Here is a 27,653-nt window from a genome sequence, read left to right on the forward strand (position 1 = left end):
GCAATCAGGTTGGTCAGGCATGACTTGCCCTTGGTGAATCCGTGCTGACTGTTCCTGATCACCTTCCTCTCTTTCAAGTGCCTTAAAATGGATTCCTTGAGGATCTGCTCCATAGTTTTTCCAAGGACTGAGGTGAGGCTGACCGGTCTGTAGTTTCCCAGATTCTCCTTCTTCCCTTTTTCGAAGATGGGCACTCGATTTGTCTTTTTCCAGTCATCCGGGACCTCCCCCGCTCACCACAAGTTTTCAAAGATAAGGGCCAATGGCTCTGCAATCACATCAGCCAACTCCCTCAGCACCCTCGGATGCACTGCATCTGGCCCCGTGGACTAGTGCATGTCCAGCCTTTCTAAATAGCACTGAACCTGTTCTTCCAGAACTTTCTTCACTGAGCTGCCCTAATGACACAGGTGGTTCTTAAGGGTCAGTGCTGAGTGTCCCTCTCACAGCTGCAGGGATCATAGAGCTGCAACCTCTCTAGAGATGGATAATTCCTATTTCTATCGCCCTACAGACATGCGTGGTGATTCACAAACTAACCAGTGAGACGTCCCAGCCCCTGGGAATTCATGATCGACATGAGAGGTAACAGTGAGGAGTGATGAATGGATGGAAGCACTCGAAGGACAAGTGTGTTTGTGTGGGTGATGTCTAAAGGACTAGGGATTTCTAGATAATCACCCAAGCCACTCCAAACCCCCTGTCCAATGGCAGATCAGTTCCCCCACCCCGCCAAGTTCTAGGGCACTGATATCCTGGCCAGCTGAGAGCAAAGTTCCCAGAGGTCATTGTAGCAGCGTGAGCAAAGGTCTGGGATCCTGGAGGAGGATCCACATGGGAAGGGATCCAGTTACTGGCTGAATTACTGATGTCCTGTGACCAGGGATAGGTAGTTTAGTCTTCTGGTAACAGTCAAACCCCGCTGCAGGGAGGGAAATGGCAACGTCCCTGTTTTGCATAAAGAGGAGCATAGGAGGACTTCCTTGGAGCAAAACTGCCGTGGTCACAGGCCTTTGTTCAGTTTGGTTTGCTCTGTAGCTGTCTGACTCGAACCATTCTGGGCTCTGCCACCAGACTAGTCACCGGGGCTGCCACGTGAATGGCAGAGCGGCTCCCAAGCAACCCTCCTGGTCACATAGCTCTTACTTTGCCCCATGCTCTTGGGTCAGCCTGCTGGAGGAAGAGGAGTGGAAGGGGGAAGCCATGAGAGTAGCCAAGGGAAGGCGGCTCAGGTCAGGTCAGATCAAGCTCCCGAACTTTAAGATTGTTCTCGCGACCTTGCAGACAGCTGGAAATTTTAACTAGAAAGAGCCTGATCCAGCCCTTCCTGCCTCTAGCCTGGAATCTGAGAACAGACTTGAATTCTGCATCTGCAATTTCACCCCTTCGCCTAGTTACGGGAGCAGTTACACGCCACGTCGTAAAGTGCCAAGATGCCCAGCAACCCAACGGCCGACTCTCTGCAAATCAGAACACTAGAGACACGAAGGGCTAAACGGTGCACCTGCCAAACTGCTCACAGTTATTTCTAACGGCAAAAATCAAAGCCAGCCCTGAAGAAGCAGGGCTCTTGAGAGAGTTCAGCAATTCCAGTCTGAGCAGCAGCAGGGAGAGCAGAGTCACAGAAAACAAAAGCAAGGGAAATTCTGAAAGCTCAGCCCAGGCTGCCTGCGGGGGGGCCGTTGGTGGATGTGTGGCCAGGGGTTATTCTGGGTACCTCAGCAGTCCAGGAACGCCATTCCAGCAGTTTTTACAGAGGCTCTTCCGCTTCACCAGCAGAGACAAGGCTATCAGCACGGCCAGCTGCAAAGAAAGCAAACAAAAAAGAATCGAAATGGGGAAAAATACCTCTGAGAGTGCAACTCCTCCGGCCCCATCTCTGAACACCGGCCCCATGAGGGGGTGGCACCCCTGGCAGGCGTGGGGGTGTGCTGCTGTGTAGGAAGGTGGCAAACAGAGAGAAATCACCTGTCGGCAGCACTCAGGCCCTGTCTGAGAGGGCTGGCAACTCCCCCAGCAGGGAGGAGAAGGGATGGAATAAGGGGCAGTAACACAGTTCCCGTGGCCCGAAATGAACCAAAGAAGAAGCAGGGAGCTAGCGCCTCAGTGGATGGCAGTCTGTCCCTCCCCTTGACTGTAATGGAGCCAGGATGATTTACACACACCAGCCAAGGACTTGACCCTTATCCGCACCCCAAAGATTTCAACAGACACAGAATGAAGTGGGTCAGTACAGCCCCTTGCCATCTCATTTTTTTAAACCTCTCTTCCTTCCTCCATCGCTCCCCTGAGTTCACCTTCGATACATCATCCTTGGGGGAAGGAGCCCCATTTCCAGGACGCCAGATTCGTCTCTGTGCTGGTGACTCTACCCAGCCTTGTGATTCAGAGGCTCAGCCAGCTTCTGCCAGGGCCACTTAGGACCCAGCATGCACGTCCAGTTCTCTTCGTGGAAGGGAGGCATTATCAGCTATGGGCGAGAGGTCCAGAGAGTGCCCAGTCAGCTGGATCTTTGTCCCAACTCCTCCAAACTTTGGGTGGAGGTGAGCGAAAGCCATTACCCATCAGTGCCCAACTGAGTGGCCTGCGTGAAGAGCTGGAGGCAAAGAGGATCTCAGCGAAGTTCCTAGTGGAAAGGCGTCTATCTTGCAAAACTACCACCATTATTGGCACCCTGGCCAAAGGCTGCATGGGGGACAGAGACCAAATTACCCTGGAGGCAGCGTGAAGTATGGGCCGCAGCAGACCCATCTGCTCTTCTGATAAGCCAGGGACCTTCAGCAGCTCAGGAGGTGCCTAACTGACAGGTCTGCTGAGCCAAATCCTCCAATTCCCACATGACCAAGGCAGCCTGGGCAATCGTATCACACTCACGAGCACGGGTCAGAGATTAAGGCCAGAGAGAGGAGACCTTTATGCTCATCTAGTCTGAGCTTCTGGGGGAGGTTCTTCAGCCGGTACCATGCAGTAATTACTGCCTCAGCAATACAGACGGACAGATGGGACTTCCCTCCAAAAGCTGCACAAACCCCAGCCTCATCCAAAGATGGAATCTCTGCAGATACTCACCGATACAGGAGCCATGCAGATGTGATAAAGGTTGTAGGGGATGGTGGGGTCGCAGCCCGGGACGACACTAGGAGACATGCTGAAAGAAGAGAAATAAAGCCATTCAGAAGATATTAATTTCATAAAGGAGGAGCGAAGATATGGGGAAGTCAAACGTACTGTGACTAGAGGAGAATTCTGCACCAGGTGCTTTTCCAGCCTCGGGGGGAGGGGAAGGATATTTCTTTAATTCCACAGCGCTTGCACTTTTGTCAATAGCTTAGCCGGCCTACAGAAAGCTTGCCTTCTGCACAGAAGGCCGGGGTGACACTTGGTAGATTGTACATATCATTTGAAATACATTCCACTAATGGGAGGGATCTGGGCTACAAATCCAAGGGATTCCAAAGGGAGAGCAACCACATGACTGAGGGGCTGGAAAGGCTGATTTATGAGCGAAGATTAAAAGCCACTACCTTTGCATCGCTGGGGCTCAGTGACTCAGGGAGACTGATCTCCATGTAAAACGTGTTTGACGGGAGGAAATGCCACAGCCAGGAAAGAGAAGGGGAATGGGTTTGGGTGGACCACGGCGGAATAACTAGGAGTAAGGGGCTCTAATTAAGCAGAGGAAATGTCAGGTTGAGCCTGACAATGAGCCCAACCCACCAGCACTGAAGTCAACAAGCATTTTGCCATTGACTTTCATGGCAGCAGGATCAAGTCTGCTGTAGTGAAAGAGGCTGGGGAACCATTCCTCACATGCTTTGGACAAAGCAGTGGGGAACTGCCCGAGGACAACTCTGTCTCGAGCAAAGGGGTCAGAGTGGCTAGGTGATGCTCCTATGGTCCCAGCCAGAGTCAGTGTCAGAGTCACCCCCAAATGCTGACTCCCAGTCCTGTGTTAATTGCATTAGGGAAGAGTGGCAGGAGGATTTGAGCCAGGACTTCAACAAGGCATCCCCATGTCTGTGAACCATCTGGGTGCACACAGTCCGGAATTCACGGTGAGTCACTCATGAAAAGATTCCAGAGCTGGGACAGAAAAGCCACAAAATGCATTTGGGGGCCAGGGAGGAAGCGTTTTAAGAACTGCTCCAAACCTTTCTAAAGGTTCAGTAGGCGTCTTGGATGGTTCATGCAGCCTTAGTTTTAACGGAACCCTAGGCTAGGCGCAAGAGCCTCTTGCTTTGAAAAATAAAACATTTCTTCTTGATGTTACATGTCCCATCGGTTCCTCTACTGCGATGTAGCCGCCCGAGACTAGTTATCCTGGGGCACTACCCTAGTCTATTGATGTTACTTCTTAACTATCGCTTTATTCCACACACATCCAACCACACTGGAATCTTTCAAGGCGTCTGAAAGGCAGACAGGAGTCTAATGGCCCAAACACAGCGCTAGAGACTTAAGCTCCAGCCTTGACTGCCCCGTTTGCTTTAATCTCTGCGCTGCGTCAGTCTCCCAATCTGTAGGATGGGGATAATAGCGCTCACGGCCTTTGCAAGGTGCTTTGAAAGCCACATCCATGCAGTGCTCTCGAAGGCTATGGTCGCTGAACGCCGTTTGGTTTTAGAGACTGCACCGACCTGCAGTGATCAGGGCTCTGCTGTCTGCTGAGTGAGGGCATGGGTTACAGCTGTCTATGAGCCTTCCCAAGCAGGTTTCCATTCACTCCTGCAGAGCTGGGCTTCAGAGTGAGAAGAGCCCGTGTGTCTGGTGTTTGTAAGTGGTTCTGAGGTTACCTTTCATGCAGCTATAGACACCAGAGCTGCACTCTGGAAGCAGAACTGAAAACCTACGTCAGTCAGTCAGTCTGTCCCGATGGCCAGAGAGCAGCCCTGTAACTTCATTGGTGCTAACCACACAGCAGTTGTGTAAACCTGTTATAAGGCAATCATAAAATGCTTCTACAAGCAGTCTGCATTTGCAAACACAGGCAGGAATAGCTGACTCTTTTCCGTCACCATCTCTGAAGTCTTCCGCCATCTCGGCACGTTAGCTTCCCCACCCGCACAGAAGCACCGCACACTTTCGTCTGAATGGCTTTTCTTTCAAAAGTAAGAACAAAAAGCATTCGGCGGATGTCCTTACAGCAGGACGCAGCCGCGCCGGGCAGGGAGGTCAGGAGATTTGAGGCAGAGCTAAATTAGTCTGGGAGGTTTTCATCCACCTGAGAAATCAGCTTGTAGGATAGAGCCAGAGAGATCTGGCCACAGGCCTTCGTGACAAACAAATGCTGGGTTTGGTGACCAAGCTGATAGCTAGGCACAGAAAATCTGCTCCCCATTCACTCCTCGCCTGCTTGTGTCCCTGCCTCTCTCCCCCACCCAGCTGATCAGTGAGCCCTTCCCATTTCAGCAGGCCCTGGGTACCATTCCATTCCACCCCCACCCCTTGCCGCCTTCCCCCACTGCCCAGCCACCCTCTCTAGCTGGGCTGACAGCAACTCTTTCTGGAAGCCGGCACAAGGCCTCCCAGGAGAATGATCCTGTGGCTAAGGCAATGGAATGGGGCTCTGGAGACCAAGGTTCAATTCCCTGCTCTTCCACAGACTCGGTGTCACCGGGGGTATGTCACTCAGCCTCTTTGCCTCCATACAGTGGGCATGACAGGGCTCTCTGTCTGGTCTACCGAGATTGTAAATCCTTCAGGGCCAGGGTCGTCTCCCAGTAAGTGTTTATACAGCACCTAGCACATCGGCACCTCTAGGCACGACTGTAATCCAGAGAATAATACTTTGTCATAGAGCCTAGTCTAACCCCTGGCCACGATGCAGGATTGGTTGTGTCCGAGACCGATGGCTACCCAGCCTCCTTCGGAAACCTCCAGAGAACCTGATCTCCCCTGCGGTCAAGCTCTCCAGCACGGAGCAGCTTCTCAACTCACCACGCTGCTCCACTAAACTATTGAGCCCCTCTTGCTTTCAGCCTGAGACAGGGAGTAAGAGCAGCGGGTGAAACCAGGCTGGGAGGTTGGCTAGGAAGCCAGCTGGGCAGGGAACAGTGCCAGCCCTACCCCCCACCTCCAAAGTCCTTAGTATATGGGCAAGTCATGCAGGGTTAAAAACCCAGGGCCAGTCGGGAGAAGGGCTGATGGAAAGAGGTGGGTGGTCACGTGATACAAAGAGGAGCCCGGAGTTCTGTAAGGACGGCTGCAGGGAAGGAGCGGGAGGCAGGTCGGCTGCTGAATAAAAAGAGATGATGCAGGAGCCACCAGTGGGAGGCAGCCATCAGCAGCAGAGAAGCTCTGAGCTGCCAGTGGGGGAGGAAAGACCATAGGAGTAAGGGAGCAGAGAGCATGCGAGGAGGAAGAGAACAAATGAGAGCGGGATGTGAAAAGCAGAGCAAGTGGAGGAAATAAGCGTTAAACAAAGGCTGATTTTAGGCATCTTAATTCTGGGTCATGCAACTTGCTTTTCAGAGAGGACTGAGCACCCCGACCTACGGCCATCAGCCCCTTTAAATGAGTCACAAGTTACACCTCTTAAAATTGCGGCACCTAAAATCATTAATCCCTGCTGGAAGTTTGGGCCTAAACCCTTCTCCCACTACAGACAGTCGAGAGTGGTCAAGGGGCAGTGCGTGGCCATAGTGAACAGGATGGAAAGCAGGGCTGGCCAGTCACACCTAGATGAAGCACCTTGCAGGCACCTGCACTCCACACTGACGCTTGAGAGCCCCCGAGCTCTCATCAGACCTGCCTTCCTCAGAAGACACGGAATGGAAAGCAGTCAGTCATGTAGTAATACTACCGAGCTCTTATCTAGCACCGTGCAGTAGTCGATCCCAAAGAACATCACAAAGGAAGGCAGTATCATTACCCCCATTTTAGAGATGGGGAAACTGAGGCAGAGAGAGAGGAAATGACTTGCCCAAGGTCACCCAGCAGGTCAGTGGCAAAACCCAGTGCTTTATCCAGTAGGCCACACTGCCTCCCTAAGGCTCACACCGAAGGCTTGTCTTTACACACAGCACTTCATTTTAGTGAAGATGCTAGTTCGCCAACAGGAGAGCATTTCCCATCGGTGTAGTTAATCCATCTCCCAGGAGAGGCTCTCCCATAGACACAACCCACCATGTAGACGTGCTATCTTGGTGTAATGACCTCGTTCAGGGCTGTATATTTTTCACACCCCTGAGCTATACTGACACAGGTCTGTAGTGCAGACCTGCTCTTAGGTGTCATTGACTTGTTTGGTCGCTAGCAGAAGACTAGAGAAGCGTTCTGAAGTTCAGATACTTCCCCAAACCTCCCTCATCTGCAAGAGTCAGGCTGAAGTCTCACTAGGGCTTGATCTTCACCAGAAGTGGCATGTTTTTATTTCAAGGTAGCTAGCTCAGTGTAAAATCCTAGTGCAGGCAAAGCACTGTAGCGTTTACCTCAGGGTAGCTAGTCACCGTAAAACATAGGCCACCCATAGCAGGACAAAGGTCTGCCTGGGCCTTAGCTCTCTTGATGTAACATCCGGGTGGACACCTCACCATCTAAAACCGCCTCTCTTTCTGCAGTGAAAGCAGCCTGTAAGAGCAGGTTGTTCTGAGAGATTTGGGAGGCTTTGCTTATTTCATAAGGGCAGAAAAGCCCTTGGAGCAATATTTCAGCACGCTCACTTCATCCAAACCCAGAAATGCAGAGGGGCATAAAATCAGAGGCACTAAACAACACTAACATTTTAGAGCCTGCAAAGCAAAATAATCAAAAACGGTTTTGTATAGTTCAGTCCAAGCTTTTCCGACAACCCGGAGTGCTCAACCTCCAACCAGAATGTCAGTGGTGTTTGCCCCAATATGGATCCAGGGTTAGAACCTTGGTCAAAATGTTAGCAGACTTCGCCAACATCACAGGTTTTTGTTCATGGTGCTAAATTCCTGTTCCCATTGGCAACCATGGAGCAAAGGGTTAATTGTATTTCCACTAGGAAAGAAGAAAACCATTCCCTTCCCCCATCATCACGTAGGATCAGATTCAAGAACGCTTAATGTTAATCACGTGCTTTTGAGTACTGTCCTGAATCAGGGCCACAGAGCCAAAATTTGACAGCGCATGGAAATGAAGCAAGACTCTGTGCTCAGTCCTGCTCCTAAGAACTGCAGTAGCAGCAGGATCCAGCTGGAAGAGAGAAAACGTGGTTTGCTAAGCATGGCGGAGCAGATGCAGGGGCTGTTGTCTCTGTAGTTTGCGTGGTAACAAGCATTTGCCACAAGCCATCAGCTCTTGCTGGGAACACGCTATATAAATGGAGCTAAATATGCAGTTCATCCACAAGGGGTAATATTTTCCCCCAAGACAACAGATCCATCGGAACGCTGTAGTAATTGCTGGAACAAGCATCAGGTGGCTAAGTGGCAAAGGACTCCTTTGAGAGCACCCTGCACATAAATATCACCACCAGGGACACACAAATGTTACCTGCAGTGCAGATATGGGAAGTCGCCCTCATGGCAGACACTTGGCATTGCACCAGAGCCCCCCAGGACTAAAAGCATGAGCCGCTACATTGTGCTAAAGAGCTAAGGCTCCTTAGCTGGAGGCTTTACAGACTCATCTCCTCTGTGTATTGGACAGTAACAACGCGTTACACAGTCAGGGCATTGGAATGGAGAACTCCGTCCTATATGGCAAAGCAACTGTCTTAGCTGGCCTGGGTGGGACGCCCCAACCTGCTGTTGTCAACAGGAGGCCAATTTAAAGTGTTCATGCCAAGAAACAGGAAAAGGTGGAGAGAGGAAATAGTGAAATCCCTTAATGATACCATTTGCCAGCACTGGTGTTATGGAGGCAGGCAGCCTTCAGGTCCCTCCTCCCCAAAAATCAGATGCCGTGAGCGCCAACAAAGAGCGTTACCAGTATGGTGATGAGCAGATAACACTAACATAGTGCTTTGTATGCTGAAGGATCAGCGCCTATGTCAGGTAGCTGGGAGTCATTAGCCCCACCTTAAAGATGGGGAAACCGAGGCACAGAGTGGTCAGGTTTTACAGCCAATCAGAGTCGAGTGTTGCTATTGCAGTTCTTAAAATGAGTCATTTTTCTAAAAAAATAATCACTAGTGGGAAGTAGTTGCCAGGAGAAAGTTGGGAAGGTGAGGAGACGGGAAGAGATGTGCACGCATGGAGGGGAGATTCTACTTTCTTGATCAAAAAAATAAAATTTCATTCCGGGAAAATGGGAATTTGAGATAAAAATGATTCCCCGCCTAACTGGGGACAGGACCCCTCCGGCCACAGGTTGTAACTGGGGAAAAACCCAAAGGTTGATCACTCACTCGTCTTGTGGCGTCTCGGGGTCCATGGTCTCGTACATGTACCAGTCAGGACTGGCAAAGTCATCGTAAGCAAGGGAGCCGTGTACTGCCAAGGCGCTGTTGTTCACCATTCCCTTCTCTCTCTACTTCCGCTGGGAAAAAGAAAGACAAATTAAAAAATGAAAATAAAAAAAAAAAAAAAAAAAAAATCTTGCCTTCTGTTCTTTATAGAGGAAAAATTCCCCCCCAAGGACTGCTATAAACGCCTTCCCTGGAGCTCCCTACGGTCCGTTCAAAATGCTAAGATTATGCAGACGACTTTATGCTCTAGGTACTGGAGTTTCACGTCAACAGATTGGGGGGAAAGGGGAGAGGGAGTCTCCCCCCCTGTTAGAACTCTTTGCAAAGTGAATTTGCACCATGTCAACAGCTGATGAAAATGGAAGGGGAGGGAAATAAAACAAAAAAAAAAAACCCCAAATCTCCACCGTGAAAGATCCAGTCTTGATTGGAGCTAAAGAGATTAAAGAGCTCAAGGCATGTTTGTTGCGCTGGGTCCCTTGCACACACCCCCAGCCTCACGATGCCCACAGAATCAGAGCCTTTGTTGTGGTTGCTTAACAGCATTTAGGTGAAAGCTGGGAGTTGTGCAAGGGGCAAGCTCTGGCTGTCAGGCTAACCTAGAAAGGACACAATCAGATCAGTGAGGTCACCGTCTGAGCACAGGATCGAGCCGTGTCCTGCGCCCTTCCTGGGGCATTTTAAGCCTCTGACCCACGTGGTGGCTGGCATTGTCACGCACTAACAGCCTGGCCCCTGTGCTTTTTGCTCAAGCCAGTGTGGCAGCTCCTCTGTCTCACCTTCGCTTCCCCTGGGCCATCTCAGAACCTGCAGAGGAGTTTGACAGCCACGCTGCTTCTCTCCGCTCCGCTACAGGTTTCCAATTGCAGTGCAGAATGGACTCGACAGGCCAAGATTTTTGAACCTGAGAGGCTGGAGTTAGGCTCCCAAATCCATGCACGGGCAAATAAATAAAAGTGGCTTAACATTCAGAGGTATCGCACACTCCCACTGCCTGTTGAAATCGATGGCGATGGTCGATGCCCAGCACTTTTATCTAGATTCCTACCTATGGATTCAGACGCCTACCTTTAAGTTCCCAGGTTTGAACATTCTTTTGCCATGATCCCTCTCTCTCATACTTGGAACAGCCCCCCTGCTTCCCCCTACAGATTGAGGGATACAAAATATTTTTTTGTAAACTTGCTTGTGGCTGCCACAGACTGGTCTTGACATTTACCATCTCTCTTCAATAGTGAAAAGAAATAGCAATTTATTACAGCACTGAATTTTTTAACGATTTTTTTGCAACACTCTTGCAGCATTTCTTTGCCTAAGAGAGCATATGGTTCCCATTCCCACATTGCTGGAGCACAGTCGAATGTATTCGCCTGGGACAGATCGTCCTTGTTTTACAGATGGGGAGCGGAGGAAGAGGGAGACTTAGGCCCGGATCCTCAAAGGAATTTAGTCTAATTTCCATTGAAATCAGCAACTTCAATTGACTGATTTCAGTGGAAGCTGGGAGCCTAAATACCTTGGAGGATTTGGGCCTGGGTGACTTGCCAAAGAGCTCAGAGGAAGTCTGTGGCAGAGCTGGCAATTGAAAATGTTTAGTTAAAATAGGATAAGACAGGTCCTTGTATGCGACTTTCCCGATTGCATCTGGGACCAAATTAATATCACAAGAGAAGCTTTTCTTATTATATCTCCAGCCCAGTCCAAACAAAAACCAGTACTGGAAAGATCCCAGGACAGCTAGACAGGAGAATTAGAGCCTTATTTGCAGACTCCTGATTCAATTAGAGGTTTCTATGGGGAAAAAACAAAACAAAGTCCTCCCACAAAGTAAGAGCTCAGTTAGTGACATTTCAAGTTCCTCCAGACTCCCCTAGAACCTGAAAAGCGGAGAAGTAAGGAAAAATCTCTCCAGCATTCCTTGCCACCTTCATGTTGCCTGTAATACTGCTAGTAACACACTCCGTGAGAAGTTATCCCTTCTGTCTCCAGACACTGACATACATCCCAGTTTCTATCCAATTCATACTCCAATGCAAACTTTAACAGCAACCTCACGTGCTCTTGTATCCACAGATCTTCATATCGGACACCCCACATTCAGACTGCTGGGAAATTATTTTCTCTTAATGGCAACAAGGTTTTGCATTAGAGCATGTTACTCCATGGAGAGACCAAGCCAGGAATGTTCTCTGGGGAAGATGCGGACGATGGTCCATGGCTGCTACGTGGCTCTGTGGAAGGCGCGGGAAGAGTTGCAGACAAACGTTGTCGCGCCGTCGCGTTGCGCACCAACACCTACGTGTACACAGCAAGTGTTTGTCACTGAAGAATACTGCTCGGCACGCACAGTACTGTTTGGACACAACAAATGCTGTATCTTTGCAGTGGTTTTGACTCGATGACCCTTTTGTTCCCTTCTAAACCTAGGGTTCTAGGATTCTATTTGACACCTTCAAAGCACTTTCCAAACAGCATCCAAGCCATCCTCCTCACGCCTCTCCAAGGGACGCAAGTCCCCATCTGCCCTCTGACACAGACAAGGAAACTACCACCTGCTACCATCAGCTGATGCCACTCTTGAGTCTCGGTGCAGAATGAAACTTTGCCTTGCACAGCGGTAGGCCCAAAGACACCCCTCGACGGCCAAACGCCCCCGCACGTGGGACATGTTTGGCTCCAAGTCCCAACTTTGCAGCCCCTTATGGAAATAAAAGGGCAGCTGCATCGAACACTCAGTCCTGACCACCCCAGAATGTCTGCAGAGTCCAGATTAGCTGGGCCCCTTCTCTACCCATTAGCTCCTACAGTCCCGCTATCAAGTGTGAGGCCTCTTGTGCCAGCTGCTGTACAGGCACAGAGCGAGATTATAGATTCAGAGGATGAGGGTTGGAAGGGACCTCAGGAGGTATCTAGTCCCACCCCCTGCTCAAAGCAGGACTAACCTCAGCTAAATCATCCCAGGCAGGGCTTTGTCAAGCCACACCGTAAAAACCTCTAAAGATGGAGATTCCACCACCTCCCTAGGTAACCCATTCCAGTGCTTCACCACCCTGCTAGGGAAAAACCTTTTTCCTTATATCCAACCTAGACCTCCCCCACTGCAACTTGAGACCATTGCTCCTTGTTCTGTCATCTGCCACCACTGAGAACAGCCTAGCTCCATCCTCCCTGGAACCCCCCTTCAGGTAGTTAAAGGCAGCTATCAAATCCCCCCTCACTCTTCTCTTTTGCAGACTAAACAAGCCCAGTTCCCTCAGCCTCTCCTCATAAGTCTTGTGCGCCAGCCCCCTAATGCCAGGCCTGTCCTGAAGGGCTCCCACCCTAAATAGATGAGGCAGAAAAAGGGTGGGGGAAACGGAGCCCATCAGGAACTGAGGCATAGAGAAATTAAGAGGCTTGCCAAGGTCACACAGGAGTCTGGCAGAACCAGGAATTAAACCCAAGTCTCCTGAGTCCCAGTCCAGTGCCTTAGCAACAAGGCTCACTCTTCCTGCTCCAAAGGAAGCCACTGTACTGCCTCCTCATTCATCATTAGTCCAACCCTTTACAGAACCTGTGGGGAGCCAGGACTAGTGACACCACCATGGTTTCCAGACAGTGCTTGATCTAGCCCGCTCCTAAGGCAGCCCCTGCAGTTGTGACTTCACCCTCCAGGAATGCAGCCGTCAGCAGAAAAAGAACCCTGTAAAAGCCACGCAGCTGGCTGTAGCACCATGAAAGAATCTATTCACCCTGGAAGGCGTCCCGAGGGGAAGCAATGCCAGGTGCACACTCCAGGCTTCTGCAGAAACGATGGACCAGGGCAACCTTTTGTAAAGCACCTGCGCTTGGAAACCAGGCTTCATCATGTGTTGCAACTGCTGCTGCTAAAATATATGTCCAGATGCTCAGCTGGCATAAGTCAGCCTCGACAGAGTGATGCCCGGCTACAAGGATCTGGCCCATGGCATTTAAATTAAACCGAGATCCAAACCTGGCATTTGAGAACAGTCGCCATCTCCTTGCTTTCAAAACAGTTCAGTTTTTAGGGTTACCTCGCAAAAGTCAAATTTTTCTGCCTCTCCCAAATTCATCCCACCAGTCCCTGCCAGGAGCCCAGTTTGTGTTGGAAGAGGGTTCCAGAGTCATCCATCTAGGCTTTATACTGTCTCTCTTGCCGTGGTATATAACCACTGAGTTACTAGGCCCACTGTTGAACCAGCCAGCAATGTATACAACACCCTGTGTTCCGAAGAATCCCAAAGCTCTTTGCAAACAAACTGATTACACAGAGATTTCTTTATCCACCTCTGGGGTGGAACACAGCAGCTGCTTAAGAGCACACAGCAACACTACACAGCAGTTTAGGACAGGAAGTGAAGCTGGCTGTTGTAGCCCATTGGCTCAGCAGGGAAGGGTAGAGGGAGACAAAGCAGTCACGCCCTTTGGCGGTTTTAGGTAGGATAACTCTACCTTGTACAATGAACTTTCCAAAAAGAACCTGGCACATTTCCCAGCTTCCAGCCTTCACCAGCGCAGAGACACCTGCTTAACTCAGCCAACATTAGTGCCTGCCAGTTGCCCTGCCGAAGAGCCATCCCACTAAGAGAAGCCATGGGTCACATGACTGACTAAGACGAGCAGGAAGCAAAGAACATACAAACAGAGCTACTATGCCGAAGGCCTGGATGTCAGGCCATAGCTGTCAAGAACCCTAACTAGATTTCACCAAGTGCCCCACATACACAACACAAAGAGCTAGAGAAAGTTCCTTCGGATGATGTGCAGCTATAGAAATGCCACGGGGGGGAAAAAACCAGAGAAATGAACCTTGCGCTGAGCTGCGTCATTTGTAGGAAAACAGCAACAATCTCTAGCTCTGATATGGCTCTTTTCATCAGCACTTTACAAAGGGAGGCAGGATCATTATCCCCATTTTACAGATGGGGCAACTGAGGCACAGAGCAGGGAGGGGAATTGCCCATGGTCACCCAGCAGGCTAGTGGCAGAGCTGGTCTCCTGAGTCCCAGTTCTGGGCTCTAGCCACCAAGTCACACAGCCCAATGCAACTCTAAGAAAAATCAAGTCACAATTGTGGCAAGTTGGAAATTCCTTCGTACCTGAAGTACATCACAAGTGATCAGGCCTTGACTTAATGCATCCTCTGGAAACACAGCAAGCAAACGCTAGAACCATGCCGCCACTGGCCAGGACTGACCCAGAAGGCAGAGTCCCAGCTACTGGCCCCAACAGCGCATGCAGCACCCCAGCCAAGCACTGGCCCAGCACAAGCCAGGCTGGGGGTATCGGTGGTACGTGAGAGGAGAAGCAGGTTAGTTTAGTTCTGTATCACCGGCTCATGGGAATGGGCTGCAGAGTCCCACAGAACATCTGTGACTAACAAACAGCTGCTGAGGACATCGATGCCACCGTGGATTTGGCAGGCCACGGCCCTTCGCCCAGGGCTAGGCACAGGGATTGGGGTGAGTCAGAAACAGAATTCAGTAGCGGACTCATCCAGCACTGCAGTGCAGGGCTGTTCACCCAGTGCTCCCAGGAGAGAATCTCGCTGTCACACCAGTTGTGCCTCTGGACAAGAGCCAGAGCTGGGGGGACCGGGTCTGGCTCCTGAGGAGACTCCCTGCAGCCCAGCTAGCAGCGAGGAGCTGGGCCGACGGGTGGCAGCAGCTCTCTGATGGCATCACCGGGAGGTGGGAGAAAGTCTTGCACTGCTGCACAGCGCCCGATGGTTCGAGGAAGAACAGTGCGGGTGGGTGTGCGGCACAGCCTGGGCATGAGTGAGGGGATTCAGGGCGTGGGCGGGGAGGTGGTGCTTCCCCTGTGCTCGGGGTAGTGCATTATTAATGCCACAATTGAAGAGGTAGTTCCCAGGCTTGCATCCAAGGCTCAGTAAGCCTGTGGGACGGGGCCCATGCCCGAGGAGGAAAGCCCCGTGACCCAGACGCAGAGTGAGAGTAGCTAGCAACACCACTTTACCCCAGCCGAGGATCAGACCCAACACACGGGGACAACGTCTCTCCACACAAACCAATTTGTTTTGGAGCCTTGTCAAACCTTCACTGACCGATGGCGGAGGGGGGGGGGCCCTGGGGGGACACACACCCCTGGGGGCAGTCATTAGGAGTAAACGTTACCCATCCCTCATTCCCCACCAAGCTGGGAACACATTCCTGTGCTCTCCCACGGCACGGAGCCCCACTCCACCCAGCCATTACCCGAAACCTGATCGCTTTGCTCCTCCAGCTAACCTCGGCCTGCGAAGACCGGGGCTTTGATCACAGCAGCACCAGCCAAGATTGATGTTCTCAATAAAGCCTCTTCCTAGTGTTCAGTTCCCGCTATCTATCACTCCCTGGGGAGCTTTTGCTATGAAGTGAGCGGGGTGGGGGGCGAGAAGGCAGGCAGGCAGGCAGGCTGAGGCGGATTCCCCCACTCCTGGTGTAAGGGCAGCGCAGTGTGTGCGGCTTTTAATAAAAATGATAAAGATCTATCTCCAGAACTGCTCTGGGAGCCTTTTTTATTTTTAAAAGGGATTTCATTTAATTCAATTGAGCTTCGCACGGAGCTGACGCAGGAACGCAACACGCTGGAGGGATCAGCCGTGGCTCAGCCAGAACGCCCCGCAGGGCCTGCCGCATTTGCCTGAGCTTGGTTGGTTCTTTTTTACAGTTTGCTTAGTGCATTAGGTTTATTTATTTGCGCCAGGGAGGTGCAGCTTCTCTCACACACAGTTTGCACAGGTGCCAGTCAAGCAAAGCAGCTGTCTGCTTACCAGCCGTTAAGCAAATCCATGAAGAAACAATTAGCCATTTGCTCTTCAATTCCATCACCACCTATTGGCATCAAGATGCAACCAGGTGATGTGGCGTGACAAATCCACAGCTGCACAGGAATTCATGCTGGTCACCACAGGTGCCTGGGACATCACGGTGGCAGTGGGGGAAGAAATCAGAGCCTCCTGCTCCAAAACCACCATCCCTTCCCCACTTTTGCTAAAGGAGAATCTCCATTAACTATTAGCAGTACAGGGTCTATGCCACAGCTGTGTAGCTCTGTTCCCATCCAGTAGAGAGCAGAGGAATAGACAGGTGCGAGCCAGTGCAGGCCAGGTCGTCAAAGGTATTTAGGTATCCAACTCATTGATTTCAAGACCTTTGCGGATCTGAGTCTATGTTATGTCTATGAGTCTATGCATTGAGCGGACTGCCTGTTTTTTAAGAGGGGGCCTCACGGGCCTCTGCAGGGCAGAGCCAGCCACATCCTGATGTAAGGGGAGCACAGGGGTGATTTCCTGGAGGGGGTGACACAGCTGGCTCTGTGTCTGAAATAGGGACCCCCTGCACTGGGGGCATTCCCCAAGGGTGCCCTTATGTATGCCCTATGGCCCCTGTCCCAGCCCCACTAGCCCAATGGGCTGCATGGAAACTCTGAACTAGGCCCCCCCTGGCCCAGCCCAGCCCCCAGTGACACCATCAATCTCTGAACAAGCTCTTTAGGCCCAGATGTTTGAAGCTACATAGGCCTCGCTGCGCTCAGCGTCACACCACCGTACTGATTTAGGCACCTAGGCATCTAAACCCCTTCAAGTGGAATTCTGGCTCCCAAGTGCCTAAATCCCTTTGGAAAGGAAGAGTCAGGCTTCTCAGTCAGGTAGGCATCACGACGCTGAGCGCAGTGCCTATGTACCTTTAAAAATCTGGGCCTTGGTGGCAAGGGGCATGCAGAAGCCAGTGATCTCGGTAGCCCACACGGTCCAGAACCCTTGGAATTGCCCCAGTACAGCGGCAGTGAGAGCGAGACACTCACTCATGGGGCGAGGGAAGCCCTAGAACGCTCCCGTCACCACGCTGCAGGAAGCCAGCCTCCCGGCAGTCAGCAGTACCAGCAGTGCCCACTATCCCCGCTGCCTGCAGGCTGGCGGGAGATCCCGGAAGGACAAGTGCATTGGCCCAGACTGGCCCAGCAGTACTTCTCTGGCTCTTTGCCAGCGAGTTTGGTGCTCGTGATGGAAGTGCCCCTGGCAGGGGCCAGGCAGAGTGCAGGCAGGGGCCGTGCAAGCTTCCCACGCACCCCTCTGCTGAGACACCTCACTGGTATACCCGTGCTGGGCCCTCAGCCTCCACCCAGCTCTGCCAATCCCCCTCAAGCCAGGCCCGCAGCCAAGGCTGGACACCGTGTGCCCTTCCCCACTGGTGCTATTAACCCCTTAGCCCCCGGCTCAGCACAAAAGCAGCATATGGTGAAATGCTCGGAGATTGAAGGGAGACAATGCTGCCTCCACCACGCTTACCTGCGGCTTCTCTCCCGGGCTGGTCAGCCCTGGAGCGTCCCCTCACCCCACCACCTGCCCTCACGTCTGACCACTCAGCCAGCCAGCTGCCCCTCCAGGCAGCAGTCTGCGTGGTCAGAAGCAAACTGGCTCTCGTGGCCCTGCTTGTACACGCCCCCCCCATGCCCCCGTGCCAATGACTGACCCAGAGAACCTGGCCGATGACTGAACGGCAAGGGAATGGGGTGCATGGTCTGAATGCTGGGACAGCGGCGGCTGGCCTGCGCAGCTCAGACCCAGCTCTGCAGCACCTGCGGCAGAGCAATTTTAAGTCAGGCAGTAGCTGAGGTTCAAAGGCCTACCGGTGTGCGTTGCTGACACGTGCCGGGGAAGCTGGGCTGCCATGCCGGCTCCATTCGGCAGGGCAGCTCTGGCACGTGAGTGGACTCAAGATCATCCTCTCACAAGCCGCATCACAAGACTAGCTTCTCCCTCGCCCTCCCATTTCCTGCCTCTGAACGAACCAATGCCTTTGACTGGGTTACACCTCTGGCCCCCTTCCCCTTTACCCTCACTCTTCTGAACAGCTGGCCCCGCGGGTTTGATACAGACGCGCAGCCTCTCTCATCTCCAGGAAACCTCGGCATATCACACGCATGCGGACAGCAGCACAAACAAGGGCTTGATCTTCGGCACTACACACGCACAAAGCCCTTGGAAGAATCTGGCCTGGGAAGCAGCCGGCACTTGTTCCGCTCCAGCTGAATGCAGGAGAACGTGGGACACGGTACTGGGACAGAGGGGCAGGACGAGCTAATCTATCTTCTCCAGCACTGGTTCCTGTGACTCTCAGGGATGCAGACACGCTGATCACAGCGTGCATCTAGCAGCCATCCCTGTACGTGACCATGACACCCACCTCCCGTGCCAGTTATGTGTTGCATGGGACATACCTGGTGGTGCCTGGAAACCAGGCAGTGCTGATCCCCATCCTTTCAGCCGTGGAGGAGAGACCAATGTCCTGTGCACATCTCCATCATGTAACCCAGCCCGCTCAGAAACCTCAGGCTAAAGTATTCCCGGCTAGTCAGGCTGTGGATGTTGTATGTACTGTGTACAGTACAGTGCGTATGTAGAGTACTGTGCATGTAGAGATCGGATATTACAGCATACAGTTGCCCACCAATAACAGACACTGTTTCCCTCCCTTTCCAAAAAAACAGACCTGGCTTCTCATCGTTTTTCCTTCCCTTCAGGCGACAGACTAGTGCAGTGTGTGCGCCGCATCGGCCTTTCACTTTAGAGTTACTAGCACCAGTTGCAGATGTTACCCTAGTGATCAGAACTCCATGGTGCTAGGTGCTGCACAAATGTAGTGAGAGCACCTCTGCCCTGGAGAGCTTACAGTCTAGCCAGATGAGACAGACAAAGGGTGGGAGGGGAGACTGAGGCACAGGAGAAGTGACTTGCCAAATGTCACACGGCGGGTCAGTGATGGAGCCAGGTCTTCTGACTCCCAGTCCAGTGCCCTGGCCACAGGACCATCCTGCCTCTCCAACTTGAGAAGTGAATCTGAACAACCAAAGCTCGTCCCGCTATCAGTCACGTTAACCATGCAGCTGCTGACTAATCCGCCAGCACTCAGCCAGTCAGGAGGCACCAGCTGCTTGACACACCCAGACACACCTGCCATGCAGTCACACGATCCAAGTGCAACACACCTGGCGCGCGGCTGACTGGGGCCAGTTCCAGCAGCCCCTGGACTCTTGTGGGGTGTTAGAGGGACAATGAAAGCCCCTCCCGCAGGCTTTTCAGCTGTGATCTCTTTAGTTAGCAACAGAATAGCAGCCGCTTCCTGGGCACTCTGGTTTCCCAAATCCAGCCGGAGGGGCAGAGGAAACCAAGGCGCTGGTCTTCCAGCTGGTTCCTGCACCACCACCATGCTACCTAGCACATCCTGGGTGGTCTGAACGACAGCGAACCCTGTACTTCCTGCTTAGTGCCTGTTCCCAACTCTGCCCATCGCAGGCAGTCACGGCCCTGCTGTGGGCAGCCCTGCTCACAGACAGCAGAGCTCATAGGCACCCGAGAGGGGAGAACCATGCCCTTACCAGCCTGCAGAAAGGGAAACTCTCCTCCCGCCCGCACAATGGTCAACAGCACCTTCCATCCCGCAGTGCGCCAAAGTGCTTCCTGGGCCTCTCGCAGTCCCCACGCAGCCTGGTTACTGCTCACGCAGAGACTCCGGGTGTCCCTTCCGTGGGGAGGGAGGGAAAGGGAGCGAATTCAGCTCCACTCCTTCCTCCAGTCAGTCACAGCAAGTCACAAGGGAAGGGAGCCCATTCCACCAGGTACCAGCAGGGACTCAGCAGTGACCTGAGCCCACAGGAATCAATGGGAAAAATGCCCCTTGATTTCAGTAGGATCATCATTAGGTCCTTGGTTAGCTCATGCCATCCCCTGGCAGTCAGAGGTCATCCCTGTCCCCAAACATGGTAACAGCAGACAATGTACTACACGGGGGTCTGCCTGCCTTGAGAAGGGCTTTTCCTTTCCCTGAGCTTCCAAATGCCCCTTCTTCTCCCCCGCAGCATCGGCACCAGGGCAGCGCTCCCTTTCTTTCACCCGGACCACAGCTCAGCCTCTGGGAGAACACACAACTCCGCACAGTGAGCAACTCAGGCCAAGATTGTCCAAAATGGCTGGTGATTTCATGGTCTGGTTATGGGTGTCTGACCTGAGAGACCTAAAGGGGCCGGGCTCACCCTCAAACTCTTGCAGGGAACATCACCGACACCTGCAATGTGTCTCTTGATGGACCCCTGAAAACTAAGGCATCCAAAATAAAAAATCTAGACCTCAAAAGCACATTTTGCTGCCATGCAAAATTCGTGCCCTCTGTTTTACCAACACATCCCAGCCCTGGCCTGAGAACCACCACCACATGCTATTCCCGTCTTGGACGTCTCCACATACACTGCTGACGTGAGGAGGGGTTGTGGGCTGTAGGGATTGAGACCACCAAACTCGTTTCACTGATGACCTGGGAAGCTTTGCCTCCAAAGGACAACAGCATTAACCCCGGGTATGCCTGAACCCAGTACCCCGAACAACATTCGATTTATTAGCCTCTCTAAGGCTTAGAGCCAGGAATTAAGTCAGACTTGTTCTGAAGTCATCCTGGGTAGGAGAAGAGACGCATTTAGGGCTCTTATCCCTTTGTGAGAGAAAAGGTTTACAGGAACTATAGACTAATAGGAGCAGAAGGGGTGTGGGAATCATTAGCATCCTGGAAAGAGGATAAGGCACACAGATCCTGGCCAGGCTTCCCGTGATTCATGTGTAAGCACAGCTCATGTCCTCCCCACTAGAAGCCCCCTGTTAGTAGTAAGGAAATGTCTCAGGAATTTAAAGCAGTACCAGGAAGGAGTGGAGTGAAGAAATGCCTTGTTCCCATCCTCCAAGATGTAGCAAGCAAACTCTCTTTAATAAAGACATAGCAGCTAGTTCTGGTCATAGATTCTATTTCTTCTATCCTTGAACTACCATGAGCTAGATTCTGATCCAAGTCACGCTGGTGTAAATCCAGAGTAACTCCCAGGAGCTATTCCTAACCTAGGTCAGAAATGAGTCCTTTTGTTCACAGCTTTGAAGCCAGCAGATCTGAAGTACAGACTTCTTACCAAGGAACTAATCAAGTTAAAAGCCTTTTGCTTTTTGAACAATAGTGCGGCTGCTCTTTAAAACAAAGATTTGCACAACCGAACAGGCATGTTCTCCCTCTGCTCCCAAGGCATCCCAATCCTAGGAACACAGATGCACTTGCTTTACGTTGCTCATGCAAGGAGTTCTTTGCAGTAAGCAAACACCAGTCACATTAAAGCAGATGCATAAGAGTTTGGAGGATCAAGGGCACAACAAACAGCAAAGTTGTTCACAGATGACAATAACAAAAGCCACAAGTATGGGGAATAAAATCAGAACACAATACTCAGTGTAATATGGACTTTGGTATCTTGAGGAAATGAGAACCAAGACATCTCCCAGGCAAAGTGACACTTAAAAGCTTATCACGATGTTTAGAAATCATTAGCTAAGCAAACTCAACGGGGATTTCTAAATGCCCTTTCTGCCTGTGGTATTTTGAGCATCAGGAACAGAATTAAGTGCTTTAAACAAACTCTCTAGCAGCCTGGAGTTGCTGTAGATTAAAGTTTCTGTTTATGATCTGGAGTAATAAATAATGCACTGTCTAGTCACATGCAGATTCATTAGCCTGAATTTCCCTTATGGTTTGTCAGGCCAAAGTTAACTAACAAAGTTCCTCCTGGAGCAGGGAACAGCAATTTAAGACAGCCCAACAAAATAAAATGTTACCTTCTGCAGTCAATTCTTCTGAGAGCACAGCAGCTGCATACAACTCCTTTTCTCCTCCACAACAGTAGGTGGATGGTAATCTTGTTAAAAATTCCGTCTCATCCAGAGAAACGTGCAGCTTCCTTGCTTTCTCTCCCTTTATTTCAAAGTTACCCCAAGAGTTAGTTATCTAGAGGCAAGCAAGTGCACTCAGCAACTGCTGCTGCAGCTGTTCCTGTGTGTTTCCTAATCTGATCAGAGGATCCCAGCAGAGATGCAGCCATGCAAGCTTAAAGGCAAAGTTCAGCACACCGGAGAAAGGAGGCTCTCTATTGCTGGGGAACTTTATCCCCTCCATTGCTAAGAGGGCTTGGCTCGGGGCCTCCCAGGGTTTAGAAAATTAAAAGCAACCACTCGGTGCTTCGCTCACCCTTTGATTATCAGCCACATTTCTGGAGAGGCTGCAGATAGCTGGACACCCCAGCACTTTCTCCAGTCTGCTATTCCCTCATAACCCGCCCCCCTCCACACAAACCATTGAGAGCTGTCCTGAGCTCATAGCCCAGAGGGACCAAATTCCAGCAAATTAGCCCCTGCTTTCCCCTATGCCAGGCCACATGAAAGGTAGGAAACCAGATCCACAGTGGTGTAAATTGGGATAGCTCCATTGGAGTCAGTGGGCCAGATCCACAACTGGTGTAATTCAGTGTAGCTCCATTGGAGTCAATGGGCCAGCTCATCAGCTGGTGTAAATCAGCAGCGCTCCATTGTTTCAGTGGAGCTGTGGCAATTTACACCTGTTAAGAATCTGGCCCAGAACTTTTCTCTCCCTGTCCTCTATGCCTGGCTTGCTTTGTTCCTTTGCCCCAGCTGCCTCCACGTTGACCCAAACACATGGGGAGGGCTTCCCTGGCCTCACCCCAGTCTGACACGGCTTGGGGGGAGAGGTGAGTGAACTCGGGATTTGATTGTGTCTGACTACGGCCTGGGGGAAGGGGCCGGCTGGCAGCCCTAGAGACCGAAGTCCTCTCTAGTCACAGGGCAGGTACAGCTCCGCCAACAGCAGTGCAAGCTTCCTCCTGCCTGCTCCCTGGCTGCTGTTAGCTGACCCGGTGGGATGGCCTTCGCAGAGCAGCACGGCACGGCCCCACGAGGCGTCCCACAGCAGGGGCAAGCCTGTTGCAGCACCCCCACTTGTGCCGTTCCCCAATCTTCCTCCTGTTGCACGAACCTCTAGGTACCTGTCCCACAGTTCCTGGCCCCACTGCCAGAAGCAATGGCTTCTGGGAGATTTCAGAAAGCCTTCTGGATTACTTCCATGAGCCCAAGGACTTGTGTGGAAGAAGGCAGAGCTTGGGAAACTTGCGTCATTCCCAGACAGCATGCGTGGAGCCGGAGCCTGGCAGCCCCTGGAGCTCGTTCACGAGGCCAGGGCAAGGTTTTTACTGAAAAGCCTTGTTCCGCAGACAGGCCTTCTGACGGAACAAATCTTGTTGTGAAAAGTGGTCGCCGCTATCGACCTTGCTGAACCGACCTGAGACGTTTCGAGGCATTTCAACATTCAGCTGCATTGATCACTTCTGTTACAATGTCGGTTATATATGGCTAGATGTGATTGATTTGTCTGAGCTACTGTGGCCCACTGTCTTATGGGAGCTGTAGTTGAGAGTGCCTGATGCCCCCATTCGCCCCTATGGGCCAGTATTCCCTAGCCACCAGATTATGCTTGCAGCTGTATGACTCCCACGACGCACTACGTCAGAGGCAAGACTCCATTGTATCATGGGAGATGTCGTCCATCAGGGAGCTCAGCCCATAAGAGAGAAAGGGGGAACCAAGCCACCTTCCTGGCGGCAACCTGTCCCAATAGGGAATTGCAGGTAAATGGTGAACTGACCTGACACTCAGTGAAACTCGGGTCAGTTCAACAAACCGAAATAGTTCCGCTCAGGTTCCCCCGCAGAGCAGTCCATCCAGCCAGCAGGGAGCAGGCCAGGAGAGATGCCATTATGGGTGAACTGAGTTGGGTGTGTCCAGGGTGGACCCAGAGGCTGCTACTTATGCTGAGGAGGCAGGGCGATCTGGATCCGGTGAAGCTGGGAGCTGGGCGCAGCCGCTTTCATGAGAGGCTCTCTCTGTCCTTTCACAAATGTGAGGTTTGATGGTTGTAAGAACCCAGAAAATCCCTCTCCCATCCCCCCAGCCTGCAAAATCAGCCCCCATCAGTGCCAATTAAAATAGCAACCTGCACCACCGACCCACTTACTCCTTGATTACACCTCCCCTGCCATCTGCCATCACTGTGGCTGTGTCAGGGTCCTGGCTATACCCCAAACAGATCCTGAAAATCCTGGCACCATATCAGGCATGTCCCAGGTCCCTCCCTCACCCTCTTTCCCCCTCCCTGCCCTCTGTGATTATGCTGCAAAGCACTTCCAGGCCATGCTGGGTGTAGAACATAAAACACTGGACTGGGAATCGGGTTCTGTGCTCAGGTCTGCCGCGGAGCAACTGTGTGACCTTGGACAAGTCACTTCCTCTCTTCCCCAACTCTGTCTTGTCTATTTCAACTAATATCTTTAGGACAGGGACTGTCTCATGCTGGGTACATACAGCACCTAGCACAATGAGGGCTGACCTCTGTTGGTGCCACTAGGCCCTATTGCAATAAAACTGGGCAAACTCCTGCATTCCTGACCCAGGTAAAACTCCCTTTGAAGTCAAGGGGCATTTTCCATGACTAAGGACTAGATAAATGCTACAGGGTTTGGGATCATCAGATGTCTTTTATTAAGTGTATCTGATCTTGCTTCCAGGCAAGTCTATGAGACATCATTGCATTGCCTTCCATGGGAGATAAATAGGGTCCACAGTGTTTGACCGAGATCCTAATGTTATGGAATTGTCCACCTATAACTAGACCACGCTGTAATGCTTTTCATTACTGCCTCTTCTGTTGTGCTGCTGTAACATCGCTGAAATATCTTTTTCTGGGGACTTTTCTCTTCAATCTTTTTCTGCGCTCTTTTTTTCTGCTATGCGCATTCAGTGATCTGAGACCTGCTACATGTGTGCTGAGACTAAGACTGCTGAAAAAAAAATTAATTAAATGTATATCTCATTAAATTAATTGAAAATTCATGTTTGATCACATAATTAACAACTGTATTCTAATGGATCTGCACAAGGGATGAAAGGAAATGAACCAAGACGGTTAAGGAAATACAAGGAACAAGATTTTATATTTCCACACATTATAACTTAATGGGGTTTTAATTAGAGCCATGCACAACTTTCAGAACAAACAGCATTTCACTCATGATCCCACACCAAAACTCTGGATCCTAACAATTTTGGCACTAGATAGCGAGAATTATAATCCCGCAAAGATGTATTTAGTTGCTTAATTTGCAACCTTGAGTAGTCCTGTTGATTTAATTGGGACTAGACATGTACGTAAATATAAACACACGCTTAAGTCGTTGCAGGATGAATCCAAATATCACAAATGGCCTGAACAACACCTTTGATTTTAACAACCCCGAATTTCAAGCCATTTGAAATCTGGGTCCCAATTTTTCAGCCTGGGCCCATTGCTGCTTTATTTAAAAACCTCCATTATGATCCACATTCACCAAGACAACAAACTTTTAGCGCGGAGCTGGGGCTAGTTCATGGCAATTTTGGCTGAAATTTGTTTTCATTTCAAACAAACCCATGAAAACTGAAAGTGACACATGGGAGCATAAATCCATTGGGACCCCAAACCTCAAATAAAACAGGTCACAGGGACCAACTGGAACCAGTGGGTTTTCACAGCTGTAGCAGGAGCCCTGCTAAGAGGCAAACGAGTTAATGGATCATATGCTGATCAGACTCAAGATTTGAGTGGTCATCACACAACAGGGGGCCGGAGGAAAGAAGAACTGATTCTCCCAACACCATTAAAGCATTCACGCTCTCAGATCTTTGGAGCAGCATATTAACAGTAACTTTGTCTCTGTCGCTCTCTGGGAAATTATATGGCCCTCTTTATATCTGAGTACAGCTAATTGGGAATTTTCCAACAAAATGTTTTCTGTGTTGGAAAATGCTGATTCCTCAAAACTTAAACAGTGTCAGATTCAACAAAATACCCAACTCAAAAAATCTCAGGTTAAAAACGTTTTGGGATTGTCATACAATACAGTGTTGAGTTTTGGAGTTGATGCAACTTTTTGCTTAAAAAATTTGGTAAATTCCACTGAAAAGAGTTTTTTTTTAAGAAAGGAAAAAAGGCAGAAATCAAAACAAAATTTTTTGATTGACCCAAAATAAAAAAACCTTCAGCTTTTCAGTGCACAAAAATGTTTCACATTTTGACTTTTTGTCCCAATTCAGGACAGGAAGAATTTTTAAAATATTGAAAAATTATCCCGGGATAGGGAAACCATTTCTCTCCCAGCCCTATATCTGAACATCTTGCAGCTCTTAATAAATGTAACCTCATGATCTCCCTGTCAGGAAGGGAAATTGTCTAATCCATATTCTGCAGTTGCGGAAAATGAGAGTTCTGTCGGTGAAGCGCAGGGAGTCTCCAGTTCCAGTGAGATGCTTTCATCTAACCATTGCGTGATAATGTTGTGCTGGAAACCAGAATGCCTAGAGCAGTGGTTCCTAACCTGTGGCCCGCGGAGCCTTTCAAAGTGGCCTGTTGCTCCCCTCCTGCTGGCTGCAGAAGGGAGCTGCTGCTAAGGACCTAGGCAGAGCGTGTTGCTGTGGAGCTACAAGACCTGTGCAGGCTCCTTGCTGCAGCCCAGGGGATGGGAGAGCAGCACGCCTCCGTTCCCGCTGGCTGGAGCAGGGCAAAGCGCTCCACCTGGGTCCATAGGCGCTGGATCCCTGCTGGAGCCGGAGGGAGAGGAGCACTGATCTCCTGTCCTGACTACAGAAGGGAGCCACTGCCTAGGGACCCAGGTGAGCACATGGGGCTACATGATGTGGGTAGTTTCCCTGCTGCAGCCAGGGGGACAGGAGATCAGCGAGGAGGTAGCCTCCTCACCAAACTTCTTCCGTCTGGTTGCAGAGGGGGGGAGGGCACTGCAGGTGGAGCAGCCAGGACCCATCATACTTGAGGAGGGGCATCACTCTACAAATCCGTGCCTTCTGGTTTGGCCTGCACTTAGCAGGCCACCCACCGTGGCTTCGCTGCCAGGCCATGTACTTCACCGTGTGGTGACAGTCACGCATCTGCACTAGTGCTTTGTCTGTGAGCGTGTGACATATGGTGAGTAATTTGTAGGTGTACAATGGTGAATGTAAAAATGAGCACAGTAGCATCGAATGTTTCCTTTCAGTACGTAGTGATTTGCAGTCCTTAATGGCGTGTGCGGCAACACGTTTTCTATGAGTTGACAGACAGGTGGCCCTTCAGGGTTGTAAAAATGATATCTGTGGCCCTCGAGCCAGAAAGGTTGGGAAGCCCTGGCCTGGAATCTCTACATCCGGCCCATCTCCATGTCTCTCTAGCTAGTCCACTTCCGCCTGCCATTGCACTTCCTGACAGGTACGGGTGGTGTCCACGTGCGGGTGCCATGCCTCACAGAGGCACAGAGAGACTCAGTAACTTGTCCAAGGTCACACGGGATCAGAGTGATTCTCTCTCATATCTTT

The 27,653-nt window shown here is 51.0% G+C and overlaps 1 protein-coding gene across 6 annotated transcripts in view; it reads right to left on the reverse strand.

Moving 5' to 3' along the window:
- The window catches only part of STRA6 (signaling receptor and transporter of retinol STRA6), a 42,157-nt gene extending 19,898 nt beyond the window's left edge, over nucleotides 1-22,259 (reverse strand). For all 6 annotated transcript variants that reach the window (XR_010918817.1, XM_067543211.1, XM_067543213.1 and 3 more), the window contains exons 1-4: nucleotides 22,023-22,259; nucleotides 9,317-9,447; nucleotides 3,070-3,148; nucleotides 1,718-1,803 (exon numbers count right to left, since the gene is read on the reverse strand). Coding sequence is in view for 5 of the 6 variants with exons in the window: in XM_067543211.1 (XP_067399312.1) it covers nucleotides 1,718-1,803; nucleotides 3,070-3,148; nucleotides 9,317-9,426 (275 nt within the window). In the remaining variant the exon portion in view is untranslated. The remainder of the gene's footprint in view (nucleotides 1-1,717; nucleotides 1,804-3,069; nucleotides 3,149-9,316; nucleotides 9,448-22,022) is intronic.
- Nucleotides 22,260-27,653: the final 5,394 nt, after the last annotated feature.

Source organism: Emydura macquarii, unplaced genomic scaffold (assembly GCF_026122565.2).
Source record: "Emydura macquarii macquarii isolate MOO-44397 ecotype Brisbane River unplaced genomic scaffold, CSIRO-AGI_Emac_v2 contig_799, whole genome shotgun sequence".
NCBI classification, from domain to species: domain Eukaryota; kingdom Metazoa; phylum Chordata; order Testudines; family Chelidae; genus Emydura; species Emydura macquarii.